The 17,855-nt window shown below is 39.1% G+C and overlaps 1 protein-coding gene and 1 long non-coding RNA gene across 2 annotated transcripts in view; one reads left to right on the top strand and one right to left on the bottom strand.

Moving 5' to 3' along the window:
- Positions 1–6,251, top strand: part of LOC122539384 — a 49,846-nt gene extending 43,595 nt beyond the window's left edge. The window contains exon 3 of the long non-coding RNA XR_006309062.1: positions 5,985–6,251. This is a non-coding gene — a long non-coding RNA (uncharacterized LOC122539384). The remainder of the gene's footprint in view (positions 1–5,984) is intronic.
- The window catches only part of usp38 (ubiquitin specific peptidase 38), a 38,290-nt gene extending 22,593 nt beyond the window's left edge, over positions 1–15,697 (bottom strand). The window contains exons 1-6 of the mRNA XM_043674155.1: positions 15,601–15,697; positions 12,012–12,740; positions 11,401–11,536; positions 7,415–7,544; positions 5,653–5,754; positions 2,180–2,338 (exon numbers count right to left, since the gene is read on the bottom strand). Of these exons, the coding sequence (XP_043530090.1) occupies positions 2,180–2,338; positions 5,653–5,754; positions 7,415–7,544; positions 11,401–11,536; positions 12,012–12,696 (1,212 nt within the window). The 5' untranslated portion in view covers positions 12,697–12,740; positions 15,601–15,697. The remainder of the gene's footprint in view (positions 1–2,179; positions 2,339–5,652; positions 5,755–7,414; positions 7,545–11,400; positions 11,537–12,011; positions 12,741–15,600) is intronic.
- Positions 15,698–17,855: the final 2,158 nt, after the last annotated feature.

The raw sequence follows: 17,855 nt of genomic DNA, 5'->3' as shown, positions 1-17,855 counted from the left end.
AGTCAAATCCATCGAACTCAGCACCGCCTTCCTAACCTGCAATCTTCTTCCCGACCTCTCCGCCCCCACTCCCGTCTGACCTATCACCCTCACCTTGACCTCTTTCCACCTATCACATTTCCGACGCCCCTCCCCCAAGTCCCTCCCCCCTACCTTTTATCTTAGCCTGCTGGACAAACTTTCCTCATTCCTGAAAAAGGGCTTATGCCCGAAACGTCGATTCTCCTGTTCCCTGGATGCTGCCTGACCTGCTGCGCTTTTCCAACAACACATTTTCAGCTCTGATCTCCAGCATCTGCAGACCTCACTTTCTCCATCTGATCAAGATCCTGTTGTGTATTCGGAGGTAACCTTCTTTGCTGTCCACTACACCTCCACTTTTGGTGTCGTCTGCAAACTTACTAACTATACCTCTTATGCTCATATCCAAATAATTTATATAAATAACAAAAAGTAGTGGACCCAGCACCAATCCTTGTGGCACGCCACCGGTCACAGGCCTGGTGTACCCTAGAACTCTGTGGGAAGCTAGGGAAGTGATTGCTGGGATCATTGTTGAGATATTTGTATTGTGGCACAGGTGAGGTACCAGAAGACTGGAGATTGGCTAATGTGGTACCATTACTTAAGAAAGGTGGTAAGGACAAGCCAGAGAACTATAGATTGGTGAGCCTGACCTCGGTGATGGACAAGTTGTTGGAGGGAATCCTGAGGGACAGGATTTACATGTATTTGGAAGGCAAAGACTGATTAGGAATAGTCAACATGGCATTGTCTGTGGGAAATCATTTCTCACAAACTTGATTGAGTTTTTTGTAAAAGTAACAGAGGCTTGATGAGGGCAGAGCCGTGGATGTGGTGTATATGGACTTCAGTAAGGCGTTCAACAAGGTTCCCCATGGGAGAATGGTTAGCAAGGTGAGATCTCATGGAATATAGGGAGAGCTAGCCATTTGGATACAGAACTGACTCAAAAGGTAGAAGACAGAGGGTGATAGTGGAGTTTTTTCTTTAAACCAGACTGGAGACCTGTGACCAGTGGACTGCCACAAGGATCAGCGCTGGGTCCTCTACTTTTCGTCATTTATATCAATGTTTGAATGTGAGCATAAGAGGTACAGTTAGTAAGTTTGCAGATGACACCAAAATTGGAGGTGTAGCGGACAGCGAGGAAGGCTCAAAACATTCACCTATCTTGCTTTCCCACATGCTGACCTGTACATATTTCACCATTTGCTTTAGTTCAGGTGCTGCACAACTTAAATGAGTAATGCATGAGCATTCCAAATGTAGATATATTTCTATATCATAGGTTTGAAAAGCATTTTTTTTATAAACATGTAGTGATGATATGAATTGCACTATTACATCATGTGCAGTGAATAGAGATTAAAAGTGAAATATGATTCTTGGATTTTCATTTTGGCCAATCTCACCACAAAGTAGAACAGATAGGCACTGGGACAATTGCAATTAATTTCCATTACCTTCCATGAAGCCGCTGGTTGATTTGGTTGTGACTTAATAGTATTAGGGTGGTGTTCCAGCTGTCATTCTTTGATGCGTTTGAACCTTCAAACCGAATGAGGGAGGCATAGATTATTCACTTTTGGGCCTAATGAGGACCTTAAATAGCCCTTAGTGACCCATTAAGGGACACATCTTACTGCTACTGGTATTTTTACCTATGGTGGGGGAATGATTCAAATAGGACATCCAACAGCATTGGCTGCATAGACTGGTGTTAGGCAAAGTGGGGAAGGGGAAAATGGACAACCTTCACTGTGGGACATATGAGGACAGATGTTACAAAGATCATACTCACTTTAACATGCTCCCCAGCCTCTCAAACACTATCTCATCACCTTTAACCCTTCTCCAAGACTCCCAACCCTGAGCTTGTTGGGCATTTTGGCATGGGGGAACTGCCTGTGCTCCAACTGGTTCTGAAAGGACTACAGAACTGCTGGCCAATTAGATTAGTCAACAGGTACCTTGAGGTAGGAATGCCCCTACTTCGGGACAGAAGTTTTACCTGAAGCAGTTATTAAATGAACGGTGGAGTCAGGTGGGTGGGTTGGCTCCCCACTGATCTTTTAGCTGGAAAGAGAATATGGATCATAGCATCTGTTAAAATTCAGCCAGAAATGTTTCCCATTATTAGCTCTCAGATTCTTACCTTAATGGCTTCAATGATAGGTTCGTAGAGATCAGGGAACCCAGAATACTGATACATCATACAATGTACCAACTCAGTCAACTGCATGAGGAAGATTTTACTGGTAGGTGAATCTTCATCTTTCAAGAACTGAACTAGTTTTATAATATGAGGAACAATCTGTGGAGAGATTATGGAATGTCACATGTAAAATGTCATCATATGTGAAAATACAACATTTCTCTTGATTATCCTGGTAATCAATTGAGATGTGTTTATTATTTTCCTTCTAATAGCTTAAATTTGTTATTTCTAACACCACAACATCTTGCTTGCCATCAGGACAATGCTCCAGGTAGATTTTCTATGTACCCTGGATCTGATAATATCTCTTCCGAAAGCTTTCTGATGCTGACTTCCAATTCCAATTTTCATCCTGTTGTAGATTGGAAATGCAACTCCCAAACAACTGGCTCAAACATAGACAGGATTACCATTTTCGAATTTACCGTGACTTTACCACTGCTGCTCGAAAATCCAGTAAACCTTGTCAGGTGATCCAGTCATCCATTTGTCATCTTAGGTGGATTGTCAAAGCCCTGAGTGACTACTCATAACTCAGTCACAAGCTTATCATCATGTATCAATCAACAGTTTTCATGCTAACCTTGGTTTTCTCTGAGCTTCTGGACTTTAATGTTGGAGCCAAAGTGGCTCCAGTGTTTTTACCTAGGTTATACTCTGTTGTACTCAACCAGGCCTGTCATCACCTGCAATAAACCAAACTTTTAAACACAGGAAGGAACTGATGTGAAGAATCACATTAAGCACGAGTCCCAAATAAAGACTTTAGTATGCTGACAAGGTCAAAGACGTATCAATGTTGAAATTTCTTGTTTCTAATGATTAACTCAGAGGCTTTTTCTTTACAGTGATTTAATAAATTTGGAAAAGAACATCACCTATTCCAACTTGCATTAAATGCAAGATTGGAACTTGTTTTTCTTCAATTTGGAATGTAATTTCATTAACAGGGTGTAAATATGAAATAATTGATTGACTGTAAATATGGAATAATTTATTCATAGTTATTTAACTTTGCCTATTTGTGTAATGCTAGTTGCAGCATGATTGCTGTGCTTACCTACAAATTACTCACTTGTATTCAAAAATAATAATCTTAGCATGTCATGTGCTTTGAGGTATTCTAAAATAAAACAACAAAGGAACATTCATACACGTTTTATTTAAATTATTTAAAATGGAGCAAATTTCAGGGAAAAAGAAAATTGTTTTTACATGTTCAAATTTAAATCATCCTGTAGTTCAGACAAATGACAATGTTAAGCCAATTCTTTCTCTTTACAAATGCTTCTGAACCAGTTATCTTTTTCTATGATCTGTCTACGTTTTATAATTTTGTCCAGAACATTTTTGAAGAGCATAATAAAAAAGCAAGTTTAAATAAAATCAAGGATGCCATTCAAGTTGATCTGTCAAAGCTCATCTTAGAATTTCAATTACAGCACCCAATCTTATTTTGCTGCCTTATTTTTGTTTCAATGACAAGGCAGATTATTCCAAAAGTATACCACTGAATAAAGTCCTCCTTCAAACTAATTTTAAAGTTTCCTTCTTACTAATTTTAGGTCTTTTAGTCTTATACTGATTACCGTGAGGAAAAGTTCTTGATAAACTGTTCCTATGTCAATTTAATTTTTTGCATAGTTCCAAAAAGTTCCTGCTAACCATCTATCTTAACTTCGAGACTGTTGAACTTGACTATCTAAATCTTCATGAATGCTCACCTCCTATACATGTGGAGTCACTCTTCACCTCACACTCTGTAATATCTAACTGCATCTCAAATGCATCCCAAATTCAGATGGTATTTTTCTTTTGAAGTGTGGATAACCAGAACTTAGCACAGTGTTAACAATCTGAACTGTGACCAGTGGTGTTCCACAGGGGTCAGTATTGGGGCCACAGTTTGTTTGTAATATACATAAATGATCTAGAAGAGGGCACTGTTGGTATGATCAGCAAGTTTGCAGATGACACAAAAATTGGTGGAGTCGCAGAAAGCATAAGGGACTGTCAGAGAATACAGGAGGACTGGAGAGTTGGGCGGAAAAGTGGCAGTTGGCTTTCAATCCAGACAAATGTCTAATTCTAGAGCGAATTACACAATGAATGGAAGAGCCTTGGGAAAAGTTGATGGGCAGAGAGATCTGGGAGTGCAGGTCCATTGTACCCTGAAGGTTGCTGCACAGGTGGACAGAGTGGTCAAGAAGGCATATGGTATGCTTGCCTTTATTGGATGGGGTATTGAGTATAAGAGCTGGCGAGTCATGTTAAAATTTTACAAGACATTGGTTCGGCCACATTTAGAATATGGTGTACAGTTCTGGTCGCCACATTACTAAAAGGATGTGGACGCTTTGGTGAGGGTGCAAAGAAGGTTTACGAGGATGTTGCCTGGTATGGAAGGTGCTAGCTGTGAAGAGACGTTGAGTAGGTTAGGTTTATTTTCACTAGAAAAAATTGAGGGGGGACCTGATTGAGGTTTATAAAATCATAAAGGGTATAGACAGGGTGGATAGAGACAAGCTTTTTCCCAGGGTGAAGGTTTCAATAACAAGAGGTCATGCTTTCAAGGTGAGAGGTAGAAAGTTTAAGGGGGATACACACGGCAAGTATTTCACACAGAAGGTGGTGGGTGTTTGGAACGCGTTGCCAGCAGACATGGTACAGGCAGGCACAGTAGATTCATTTAAGATGCGTCTGGACAGATGCATGAGAAGGTGGGGAGCAGTGGGATACAAATGCTTAGGAATTGACCAACAGGTTTAGACAGTACATTTGGATCGACTCAGGCTTGGAGGGCCGAAGGGGCTGTAAATTTTCTTTGTGCTTTATTTTTTGAGAGCTCACTGCAGAATCTTAACATATAGTCTCCAGACTCTACTGTTCTTGGTCATATCTCCCAGAACTTTTAAAAAAAAACTTTGTTTCAATGAAGCTATTATCCAGATAATGAAACAATCAATTTCTGCTTCATATTCCATTCACTGTACTCGCTCCACCGATCTTGAATATATCTATCAATATGAAATCTAATTTGCATTTAGTCTGCCAATTGCTTAACAGGACTAAACCTTCAATAGTACAAATCTTCTATTGTGTCTTCTCAAATGTTCTTAATTTAAATGGACCAAGATCCAGATTCTCATGTTTGATTTTACTCTTGGCATCTAGTTCATTAACAAATCAACATAAAATAGACACGAATAGTTCAAGTTCATAACAAAGCCAGCTACTGTAATATATAGCAAATGTCCTTCATTTTGACTTGTTTATTTTTAATTTGCTGTTCCTGCAAATTTACTTGAAAAATTATGTTTAAGCTAAGTAGAATTACACAGAAAGTAAAAGGTATGAACCAGAATTAACACCTACTAAGTTTGGCTTTCTAAATAAGTAGGATTACTTACTAAGTGAAAGGCTTCTGGAGAATGCTGAAAACTGAGCAGCATGTGGGAAAGAACTGTTAAAGCACCAGGTCGCACAATAGGATACCAAAGACGATGAAATACCTGGCACAGAAAATAAATTCACCAATAACTAGTCATGAAATAACAATTTTCCCACTAACTTATTTACTCCAGTCAAACTACAGAAAGGCCTTGACCTGTTGTTTGGATCCACTGGACATAAATCAGCTTTTTGTACATCAGTATTTGGTCATTACCCACATGAAAGTTTGCATTTTAAGGGTTCATATCTTTTGACCAGCTCTCACCTACATTCACGTTTGTACTTTCAGAATATAATACTGATCGCAATCAAGAGAAAAGACCTCAATCTCAAATGATTCAGGATACGGAGGCCAGGGAAAGGGCCTGCAACACAGCTTTATGGATATCTGCCACCTCAGTACACACCAAAGATTGAATCTCAGTTCCAGAGACTGGCCAGTGTGCCTCCCTTCCCTGCACCGCATTCACAGGCCCCACTTACAAACACATTTATCAGTGTTACACTTATTTACAAATGGTAACTCAATCCCTTAATTAGTGCAATTCTTTTGTTGACCTGATGCACTGTGGGACATTAAAGAAAAATGCAAAAGCATCTGCAATTTTGGTTAAATCCAATTACCCTCAAGTTATTCTGACTGCAAGTTCTGATTTTGAAATCTACAAACACTTCTGTAAATATATTTACAAGCTCACTGAATGGTAAATAAAAGCAGCATTTCAGGAATACAAGACAATTTATTCCATTTATATAGCAGCTGTAGGCATGGAACAAACAGCACAAAGTACAATAAATTTTGACCTTGGAGCAAACAAGCGTGCAAGATTAAAAAGGATATGAGATAAAAAGTGTCCTTTCCAGGCACAATAATACAGCTGATATATTGCTGCAGCTATTATCATGCATACTTGCTTGCAGTGCAGGTTCATGATTGTTTGAAATCATGCTGAGGTTATAAAATATTTTAACTCACTGAGCAGCATGGGAAAACTCTGTTTTTACTGATAGGAAAGAAAAACTTCAATTGCTCGGTTGCAATGTTCACCATTTTGCTTTGCTGAAATCTTATTAATGAAACAGATTACTTTTTTTTCTCACTACTGTGTAGATTTCTGTATTACGTTAAATGCTGATACCATGCTACTTTTCCGTAATTAGCAGAACAAGTAATTTCAAACACCAAAAGATGTTCCAAATACTGATATTTCACAAAGGCAAAGGCAGTTTCCTCTGAAGTGATACAACGCAGTCTTTAAACCTTCAAGATTCATTATTTCCAATGGTGAGGTGAGAGTGACAGCCCTTGACATCAATCGGAGTATGGCATCAAGGAGCTCCATACCTCTGACATCCTTAGGGTTACCAACGGCCTGAAGCTCAACTGGACTCACCACAAACACATTGGCACCACCTTGGTCAGAGCCTAGGAATACTGCAGCCAGTAACTCACCTCCTGACTCCTCAAAGCCCTATCCACCAGTCAGCAGTGTATGCATCTGCCTGCAATTTCTTCAGAAGCAGCTGATGGTAATATTAAAAATGTGATATGTATTCACATATACGCTTATACAAAATTTATCTTTGTAACATTCAAATGGAATGTTAAATATAACGAACACTTTTGCATTAGCATTCATATACTCACACTGGAAATATCAATTTTCATGTCCTATGGTCTACAAGGGATGCGTACACTTAGTTTATCATCAAACTTACCTGTTCAATTTTAAGCAGAGTGACATCTATAAGGATAGTGAACTTCTGGACTGAAGCCAATCCTTTGAGTAGTGCAATCACCCAGGTTTCGACATGATGAGCTAATGGCCAGGACAGCCAGTCAATCATTCTAAAAAGGACACAAAAGCATAAAACCAGTAACAGTTAGATCCTAAGATAAACAAAGAACTACAGATTATGGAAATCTTAAACAAAAAAAAAAGGAATTGCTGCAGAAACTCAGCAGGTAATGGCAGCATCTGTGGAGAGAAAGCAGAATCAATTATTCAGGTTCAGTAACCCTTCTTTAGAACTGGTTTCTGATGTACTGCTAGTTCTGAAGGGTCACTTGACCCAAAACATTAATTCTGCCTTCTCTACATAGCAATTTCTGTGATACTTAGACCCTATCCATGGTTTGTAGCCATGACACCATCTTGATTTGTAATCATCAAGATAGGAATTATTTGTGGGAGGAAGATCAAAAGCTTTTTACATCAGTACCAAACATTCTGGGGTATAAATCAGCTTGAAAGTAAGGAAACTTCTTTTCATTGTGATGAAGATTGTCCATAGTGTCCAGGAATGTGGAGGGTAGGTGGATTAGCCTTGGGAAATGTAGGGCTACAGGATAGGGTATGGGGTAGGTCTGACTGGGATGTTCTTTGGAGGGTCAATGTAGACTTGATGGGCTGAATGGGCTGAATGGCCTACTCCCACACTGAAGAGACCCTATCTCCTTAATCCCAGATACACATTCACACAATAGACAAGACATTTAACTCTGCACACAATGTATTCCTTAAAAAAAGAGAAAAGGCAGAAATAATTGGGGGAAATAAATACCATATTTGGAAATGAACATTGGTAAATGCTTCTCACATTTTGAGAAATTCAATACATAGGATTTAGAGGAAACTTAAACAGTCAATCTTATTTATATGTCTAGTTTGGTCTCTGTTATAAATTTGTCTCAAAAATGAAAATAATAATTTCTTAGCAGTACAGAATTTAAACATTACTAAAAAGAAAAGAGTTAACAGCATAATTCATTGCATATGCTAAAGTTTATTCACACCAGAGGGCCTGATAATTTGCAAGTCCACAGACTACACATTTTTCACTGATTGAAGGGCTACAGAGGCACACAATTCCTGCTGCATCCCAATGCTCTGACCGATTAGAGTCAACCTGCCTAGTTCGAATTTAATCAGTTAACTAGGGTAATTCACAATTCAAGCTGTGACTCCATGCCAAACAATGCCAACCTCTTAAGCTATATAAATTGTTTTTTTCTGTTTCTTTTCCCTGTGGGTCAATCTTTTTGAGTACAAAATGAAAAGTATTCATTTCATTTCTCTTTTTAGCAAATACAGGCTGTTCTGCTATAAATGCGGTAATTAAATTCTCGTGCAACCTCGTGTTTTGGAAAATCGCGCAATAGAAATAAGTGGGCCCACGGGAAAAACAGAGGTAGGGGAGAACCACCAAAAATATCAATAAAAATTGAAACAAAAATTGTAGTTAGCCTATCACAAATGACAGCACAGCCTAAGTAAATATTTTAGTGAAAGAATAAATTTAACACCAAGGGGTTTCTGAGTTTGATGAATTACAGTAATGTATTAACATAGAGGCTGAGGGTCATCATCATTACTTTCAGGTGCAGTCCTGATACAGGGTTATGACAAAAGGAAATGTTTAGTCCAGAATTGGATGGCTGTGGTTCATTGTCCTCAGACTGTTTCTTGGGGTTTAGCTTATAAAAGGCATCTAGTTTTTGCTGCTTGGCCATCTTTCATGAAGAAGCTGTTCATAGGATGCCAGGTAAGGCTTGATGCCTTCACTGCTATCCTGCTGCATTCTGCATTGTAGTCATTATCTTCGAAGAGCAGCACGGTGGCACAGTGGTCAGCACTGCTGCCTCACAGCGCTAGAGACCTGGTTCAATTCCCACCTCAGGCAACTGTCTGTGTGGAGTTTGCACATTCTCAGTGTCTGCGTGGGTTTCCTACCACAGTCCAAAAATGTGTAGGTTAGGTGAATTGGCCATGCTAAATTGCCCATAGAGTTAGGTGAAGGGGTAAATGTAGGGGAATGGGGTCGCTCTTCGGAGGGTCGGTGTGGACTTATTGGGGCGAAGAGCCTGTTTCCACACTGCAAGTAATCTAAAAAAAAAAAACAGCTTCTCAACTTCCCTCAGGATAGAAGACAAAAGAGAAGTGGAAAGTTCTCCTGGTGCTGCATCCTGGACTTCATAGCCTTCATCTTGAATTTCAATTTCTGCTGCAGTAACAAGTTGTTGGAGATCAGTCTCCACTTCTTCAATTGCAACTTGTTTTGCAAGAGCAACATAATGTTCTTTGATTGCCGGAAGCTCCTCAGACAGTTCAATGCCTTTAAAGTTATGGAGAAAGTCTGGGAGAAGCTTCCACCAACTCGCATGCAAGCAGTCCTTACTGACATCATCCCTGGCCTCCACAATAATGTCAATAGCATTCTTAAAGATCTTCCAATATTGAAGAACACTGTCCTCATTATCCCCCTCAGTAACTGCAATCAGCTTCCTGAATGTGCACCTTAAATAATAAGCTTTAAAAGCTGCTACTGCATCCTAGTCCATAGGTTGAATGCGAGATGTTGTGTTGGAGGTAGGAATAGCACTTCGATGTTTTCAGAAAGCTTACCAATGATGGGAGGGTGGCCTGATGTATTGTCCAGAATGAGGAGAACCTTGAAATCCAAATTTTTTCTTTTGCAATAATTTCTAAAAACATCCTCATTAACATTAAGATCAGAAAACATTTGCCCTGCCGTCCAAACTCTTTTGCTAACCCTGAAGTAAACACCTAGAGTGGACCAAAGATAACATGGGTGGAATTGTGTAATAGTCAATGGGAGTTTGCATTTTAAACATACCGTTCCCCAATTCACCAATTGCGTCACAGCCAAATCGCGTTGATGAAACATGCCTTATAGGAGAACAACGCGTAGGCACTAACTTGATAGACATTGCCCAATGTACCCCCAGGTGAATGGTTGAATGTCTTCAAATCAGGCTCTGCCACAGCAAAGACCAAAATCACACTCCGTGACTGAATATTAAATTGACAATATTATGAAGTTAAATTTCTGATATTCTCACACTGTTTAAATACTTTCATGACCGTGCTTCTGTCACTTACCTCAAGAACCTCCCCCATCCCCACATATCTTCCAGCATTCTCTACTCTCTGGCCCACATGGCTGCATCCACTCTCCATTCAATCATGTGTAGCTCTTTTCCCTTCAGTTGCCTAGGCTCCATGCTCTGAAATTCCTGCAATAAGCATCTTCACTTCTCTTTTCTCCTTCCCTTATCATCCATTGTTTGAAGATATCTCTGACAGCTTGCTTCACATTATTGGAAAAAGGAGTATAATTTCAACTTCTTCATAAGCATGTGCTTTATTAGCCTCATGCTCTCTCAATGCAAGGATTCTTCAAAGTCTGAATTTAATTTAGCTCCTCAGCCATTCAATAATACCACAGTTTCCCTGTGTCTCAAGTAATGACATTGTTCCATTTTTTTGATATCCTTACCTATAAGGTCTTCAGAGTTTTGAAAATTTGAGTTGACTGCATCTAGTTTATTTTTTCTTAAAAAGAAACAAATACACATTTCCACCATGCTTCACTTGGCCAACAAGCTTCCAGATTTCACTCTTTGATGTGCCTCCTTGTTCTATAACAAACTCACATCACATCTGCACCCACTATTTATACACAGGAGAAATTTCAAAAAAGATCTTCTAATAAATTTAATTTTTCTCCTCCTTGATTATTAATCATCACTACAGGTTTTAAAACAGTATCTGCACAAGGAAACAGCCAAATTTACCCACATATGAGGAACTGCTAAGTCAGCAAACAATTCAACAGCTCAGAGGTGTTTTGACACATCTGGAGAATGTGAGGTGTTTCATAAATGCAAGATCAGTGACTACCTGCAGAGTGCACAAGTCATGCTGGCATCTTTAACATTTTGATCTGTGATCAGGCTTCGAATGAGAACTGTAATCATCTGTAATGGGATGTGCTGAACGAGGCTTGCTAGGGCAATAGATGGTTCAAATAAAGAATCTGTAAAACAAGAGGTGGAAGAACTCTTATTTGGTTTGTTGGAACAACCCAATGTAGAATTGGATATCAACTTGATTTCAAAGAAAGCATTCAATAACTGATCTACAGATGAAGGAAAATTGAAAAGTAGACGCAATTTGATAATTAAATAGACAGGTAGACTATTAGCTCTAAATATTATTGCTAATCATTCTTAAAAGCAAAGGAACTTACAAATAATTTTTGAATTTCTTTATATCTGACAAGTTCCACTTACTTGAGTCCAGTAGAGGGAACAACGAACAGGGAGCAGCACCCTGCCAGATTAGTTTACTGACACAAAAGAACTATTATAATACCTCACAACAATTTTCATCTATTAAGGCAAATAGAAGAATGGGGAAAAGGCACAAACATTTGAAAATTAAATGCTTGAGAAAGTCTAAACAAATAACCATTTTTTAAAAAAAAACTTATTCCCTGTTGTGTTCCTTACCTGTAGCTGAGATGATCACAAATACCTCTTGTAGAGAAGGCAGAAGTGCACCAGGCTCAGCTTTCCAAATGCTTTGCAACAAATTGCTTACTTTGTTCACCTGAGAAATAAATCCACGGATCTCTTCTTCCTGTGTTGCACTGCATTGGAACTGACTTATAGTCCTTACTAGCTGCTGGCAAAACAGTACTGCTGATTTACCTTTTGGGATGCAATGTACAAAGTCAGACAACAACTCACTCAACCTAGCACACAGCAAAGGTTCTGGTCTTTCACAAACTAGTCGCAGTATCTCAGTGTGCATGCAGCCAAAGATTTCAAGCACAGAAGGGCAGCTCATAATAAGTTTTAGTCCCATGTGGATATAGTCAATGATGGCAATATCTTTCTTATCTAGTGATCCATAACCTTGTTGCAGAAGATTTAGAATAAATCCCTTGTTGAAGAATTCCTCAAATTCACAACGATGGTACCTGGCATAGGCATCAAGTACCTGATGACCCACTTGTTTCTGGAAATTATCCTCTCCAATTAAAATTAATCGTGTTGTCAGATCAAACATTGCCTTGCATTGCTCCCGGTCAACTGAGTTCTCGGCTGCATCTACCACTTTCTTCACAATTCCCTTCTTCACTGGTAGGGGATGTGAAGAGGTGACGAGGGCTTCCAGAATTTTATCCATCATTGATTACTATACCACAGTGTTACATAGGAGGTAACTAACAGAGCCTAACAGAGTAAAAGAAAAACAAAAAGTCAAAAGGCAAATAATACAATCCTAATTACATTTGACAACTTATTTTCAAAAACCAAAACAAATGTAGAAGAGTTATGGAAATTATCCTCCCTCCATCCCAATCTGCCCCTGTCCCCGGTGTTTCTGCACTTCTGCTAAGCTGGTTTCTCGAGAAATTAAAAACAGACTTTAGGTCCAAACTTTAAAAGGCTGACGTCTTCATATTCTATCACAAGAAATGTGTATATTACCCAAAAAGCCAATTACACGTCACCATGAAAAGGTAGCATATTTCAAGTATACTTTAGAGACACAGATAAAAACAGAAAGTCCTGATTAACTCAGGTCGAGCAGCATTTGTTCTGAAGAAGAGTTATACTGGACTCAAAATTTTGCTTTTCTACTATTGCATTTGAGCATAATGAATGTTTTCCACTGAAGCATAACTCCAACAGGACTGAATTATTATTCTGCTCTCTGCTTTCTTATCTTTTAAAGCAGCCCTTAAAAGCTACAACTCTGACCAGTTTTTGATTACTTTATAAATGTCACTCTATCAATGTGAGTTGTATTAATTTCCTTTAGGTAGTTGTTACTGTTTGTGGCAAGTTAGGATAGATAAGATGTTCTTGCAAGCATTTGCTGAGAACACGCAGGAAAAAAAAATCATGAACACGTGATTCCACATCCAAAAAGTTTTGAAAATTTACTCAGCTGCAAAGTCACACAAAATAAAAGAATTTGCATTGTGAAATTACTAACTGTTGTGATCTGAAGTGACCTAGAAGGATTAAACAAATCCGAGGAGTGCTTTGCTTAGTTTAACATCATACTGATTTCGTCATACCAGGACTATACTGTCTCGCTGATGAATAAACCTCAGCTGGGTAGTGGTGGGACACAAGAATAATAATTTCTAAAGAAGAAGGAAAGAAGTTAACTTAAAAGTTAGATTAGATTACTTACAGTGTGGAAACAGTCCCTTCAGCCCAACAAGTCCACACCGACCCGCTGAAGAGCAACCCACCCAGACCCATTCCCCTACATTTACCCCTTCACCTAACACTACGGGCAATTTAGCAAGGCCAATTCACCTAACCTGCACATTTTTGGACTGTAGGAAGAAACTGGAGCACCCGGACGAAAACCACACAGACACGGCAAGAATGTGCAAACTCCACACAGACAGTTGCCTGAGGTGGGAATTGAACACGGGTTCCTGGCGCTGTGAGGCAGCTGTGATAACCACTGTGCCACCGTGCCACCCACTAGAATGGCTCCTTTCTACTTATGATCAAAAGAGAAGCTGCAAGGAGTGTAAGTGGAATTTAAACAAGGATAAATTTGACTTTAAATGTAATTCTGCACAACATCAGATGCCTATGAACACGCCAAAGATCATACATGAAAATATTTGCTTAGGGAAAGTACCAAGAGATTTCTTGTGCAAAGTGGATCTGTAGCCACCATAGCTCATTGCCTTGGAAAGATAAATAAGGTTTACCATCAATGTTTATTTTCCAAAAACACATGTTCCCTATTATGGATGTTACTGAATTCCTAGTTTGACACTGACCACACAGATATTAAAAGAAAATGTACATTAAAATAACATTATAACCAGATTTTTTTACAGAACAAAAGAATTATATTTAACTACCAGTGATCCAAAGCGAACCAGACTAAAAACATATCTACACAGTAGAGTGCATATTCTCACCATGCTGTGTTAAATGCAATGTTATTACAATTATCCTGCTCTTTCTCAAGGCTTTTCCCTGCCTGGTTGATAGTCAATAAATACAACACTGAAAAAAACTTTTTTACTTAAGGGTTTCCATCTTACGGAGGAGACTTCAGGCCACATCCAACAACCCACTTCAAAAACTGTCCTCATTTTGACAGCCGTAACAATAAACTCCAGAGCAGCTTAAACAATACACAACATTCTAAACTAATCTACAACGTTCCAAATTAAATATTTCATAACAATCAAAAAGAATAAGTCAATTCACTCCATGTTAATGAATGGACCCCATCTTTGACAAAAATAATCAGTTCTTCCTTCTACCAAGTTTCACTGAAATCTGTACATTAACTTGCAGTTAACTTGTTACAGTCTAACATAGTACGTGTCAAACATTACCCACACTCACCTTTCGTGGTAGCAATTATATTAAATTCTAATCAAATGTCATCGACTTGAAAGTTAACTCTGTTACTCTCTACACAGATGCTGCCTGATCTGAGTATTTTCAGCACTTCCTGTTTCAGACTTCCAGCATCGGTAGTATTTTAATTCTGCTTCAATTGAAACCATCACTATTACTTCTAATAGCAAATTCCTTATTAGTAAAGACCCCACATAACTGTTAACGTTTATGTTAGTTAACTCAAATTGATTCTCTTTGTACGGGATGAGTTAGATAAAGAATCATAAATATTGATGGTCAGATTGGAGGAAATATTGTTCAAATCATGGATTCAAATTCGATCTACTAAATTAATGCCAAACGAACAAAATAAAACTCTGCATTTTTAGATAAATCAGATTGCTGTTCCAGTGTTAAAAAGAACAAAAACTTCTCCAAGTCTCAGCGATTTAGCTTCCACACCATAACACAGTATTTTGGCCACCCTGGTCGCTACCAATTGCCATTTGGTTTTAAACGGAGTTCAGTTGTAATATGAAAGGAGAAATCAAATGGTACAACGAACATGAAAACGCTGACAGAAAGGAAATAAGATCGTAAGTGAAAATGTTGCAAGTCATTATGTGGAGGCCAGAAACAATCGTGACTCGAGTCATCGGTGTCTCAATGATCCAGAAAGGAATGCTGTGTCACAACTTACCCAAGGAAACCATGGCAGCCGCCGGCCTGGCGCTCAGACTTCAACACAATGTTCCAAATGCTCCATCCGCCTTATTTCTCACGCTGCCGCCGCCGCCGCCGCCGCCGCCTACTCCTCCTCTCGCACTCCAGTGACTGTCACCACGTTCACATCAATGACCCGATCAGCCAGGCCGGTTCAGCAATACACACAACCCCGGCCAACTCCGTAAGAAACGTCAATGCGACAGCGCCACTTAAGACCCTGCACTGCTTCATCTTAGTCGGCCGATGAAGTGCCGTCACCGTCTGTGTGAATCAGGGCTTTGACGTTGGAAGGCTTATGAGAGGATGTGAGGGAAACGAATACTTTTTTTTAAAAAAAGATACATCTTAAATTTTCGGTGGTGTCATCTCCAAGGATGATACCCAGTTTCAATAAATTCCCTCCGACTCAGGCAAATTTGAGGATGCCTCAGAGAGCGTTGCCCGTTGTGCTCCCGGTGTAGTTTTTTGGGAATAGGGCGGTTTATGAGGTTGAATGAATCTGTTCAGCTCATGTAATATCGTCAGTAACATGATATATACTTTAATCTTTCATGTCTGTGACGCTACAATCAAACTATCAGGTGTCATTTATTAGGGACGATTGCCAATATCTGGTTTTAAAGGCATTACCTATTTTGATACCATTTAACGGAAAGATGAAACCGGTGTTCTCAGTATACGATTGCAATCAATATCGCCATTGACAGTGTTCATCTTGCTTGAATTTTAGTGAAATTACCAAAGCGAGTGTAATAATTCCTATTGTTACGTGCAGGACAACATTTATTGCTCGTTCCTAATTGCGCTTGAGAGGATAAGGGTTAGCTGCCTTCTCGAATCGCAGTGACCAATGTGTTGGATGTACGTTAACAGTTATGTGGCATGAGTATGACAAAGGAAACACGTTAAAGGACTACAGCGGCCAAAATCACAAAGATAAGGTAAATCCACTAATTTAGCCTTCTTGTGGGCTGAACTTGTGGGTTTCCCACCCACCACAGCATGCATCTGTCATTTGAATGACTCCACAGAATTTTTGCATCCATAATTTATTTAGATATTAATCACTGTTTATACAAAATCATTACTTTCTGCAACTAATCTTGAACTTGCCTTTTACCTGTTGGTGCCATTCATCCCCAACTTCTACAAAGATAAAGATAGTAAGGACTGCAGTTGCTGGAAGTCAGAGTCGATAAAATGTGGAGCTGGAAAAGCACAGCAGGTCAGACAGCATCAGAGGAGCAGGAAAGTCAACATTTCTGGTCAGGGCCCTTCATCAGAATTGAACCTGATTTGATGCTCAAGCTTGACTTTCTAGGAGAAATGAGGATTGTAGATGCTAAAGATTGACTTTCTAGCCCACTTGCATGTTCTAAATCTTTTTAATCAACCTGTTCAGACAGGCTATGAAAAAACATCTGGAGTATGTGGGACTTGAATTCAGGTCTTCTAACCCAGAGGTAGGGATACTACCACTGCACCACAAAAGCCCCAAAGTACAATCAGTTGTATGCATATGTCCCTTTCAGAACATAGAGCTTATGATTGTGTAATTATTATCTGTATCATAAATAATACAGAGATGTTATTACACACCTCTGGAAAAGATGGGATTTGAATCTGGATCTCCTGATTCAACAGTAAGGACACTTCCACTGCACCACAACAGCCCATTTGCACGGTGACCTCCCTCATTTGCTTTCTTTCAAGCATGTTTCTTCAGGTTTATTCACAGCTCAATCTCCTAAAACGAAGGTCAGTATTGTTGTTCTGCTCTTCGTGTTTCTTGATGTTTCCTGTGTGCCATGAGGATCAGGACTGATGACAGAATTGAAGATGCAATCTGAAAACTAATAAATTAATTAAAAATAAATGTTTGCTTTATTGTTCTGTGTTTTAAGGTGGTGCTGAGAGTGGCAACACTAGCCAACACTTTTCAGTATGTTTTATAACAAAGTACATGTGACAGTAAATAAATAAACAACACAAAGTAGTGTTATTTAGACCTGAGAAGTATCATCTATTCACACATTTTAGTACAAAAAGTCTTTTTCTAAGTCATTTATGCAAGCACAAATTTCAGTTGTTTAAATGAGTCATGGAGTCAAAGCGATGTACAGCACAGAAACAGACACTTCAGTCCAACTGGTCCATGCCAATCAGATATCCTAAATTAATCTAGTCCCATTTGCAAGCATTTGGCTCATATCCCTCTAAACCCTTCCT

The sequence above is a fragment of the Chiloscyllium plagiosum genome, chromosome 32 (genome assembly GCF_004010195.1).
Source record: "Chiloscyllium plagiosum isolate BGI_BamShark_2017 chromosome 32, ASM401019v2, whole genome shotgun sequence".
Classification (NCBI taxonomy): domain Eukaryota; kingdom Metazoa; phylum Chordata; class Chondrichthyes; order Orectolobiformes; family Hemiscylliidae; genus Chiloscyllium; species Chiloscyllium plagiosum.
This window is presented reverse-complemented; position numbering and strand designations above follow the sequence as displayed.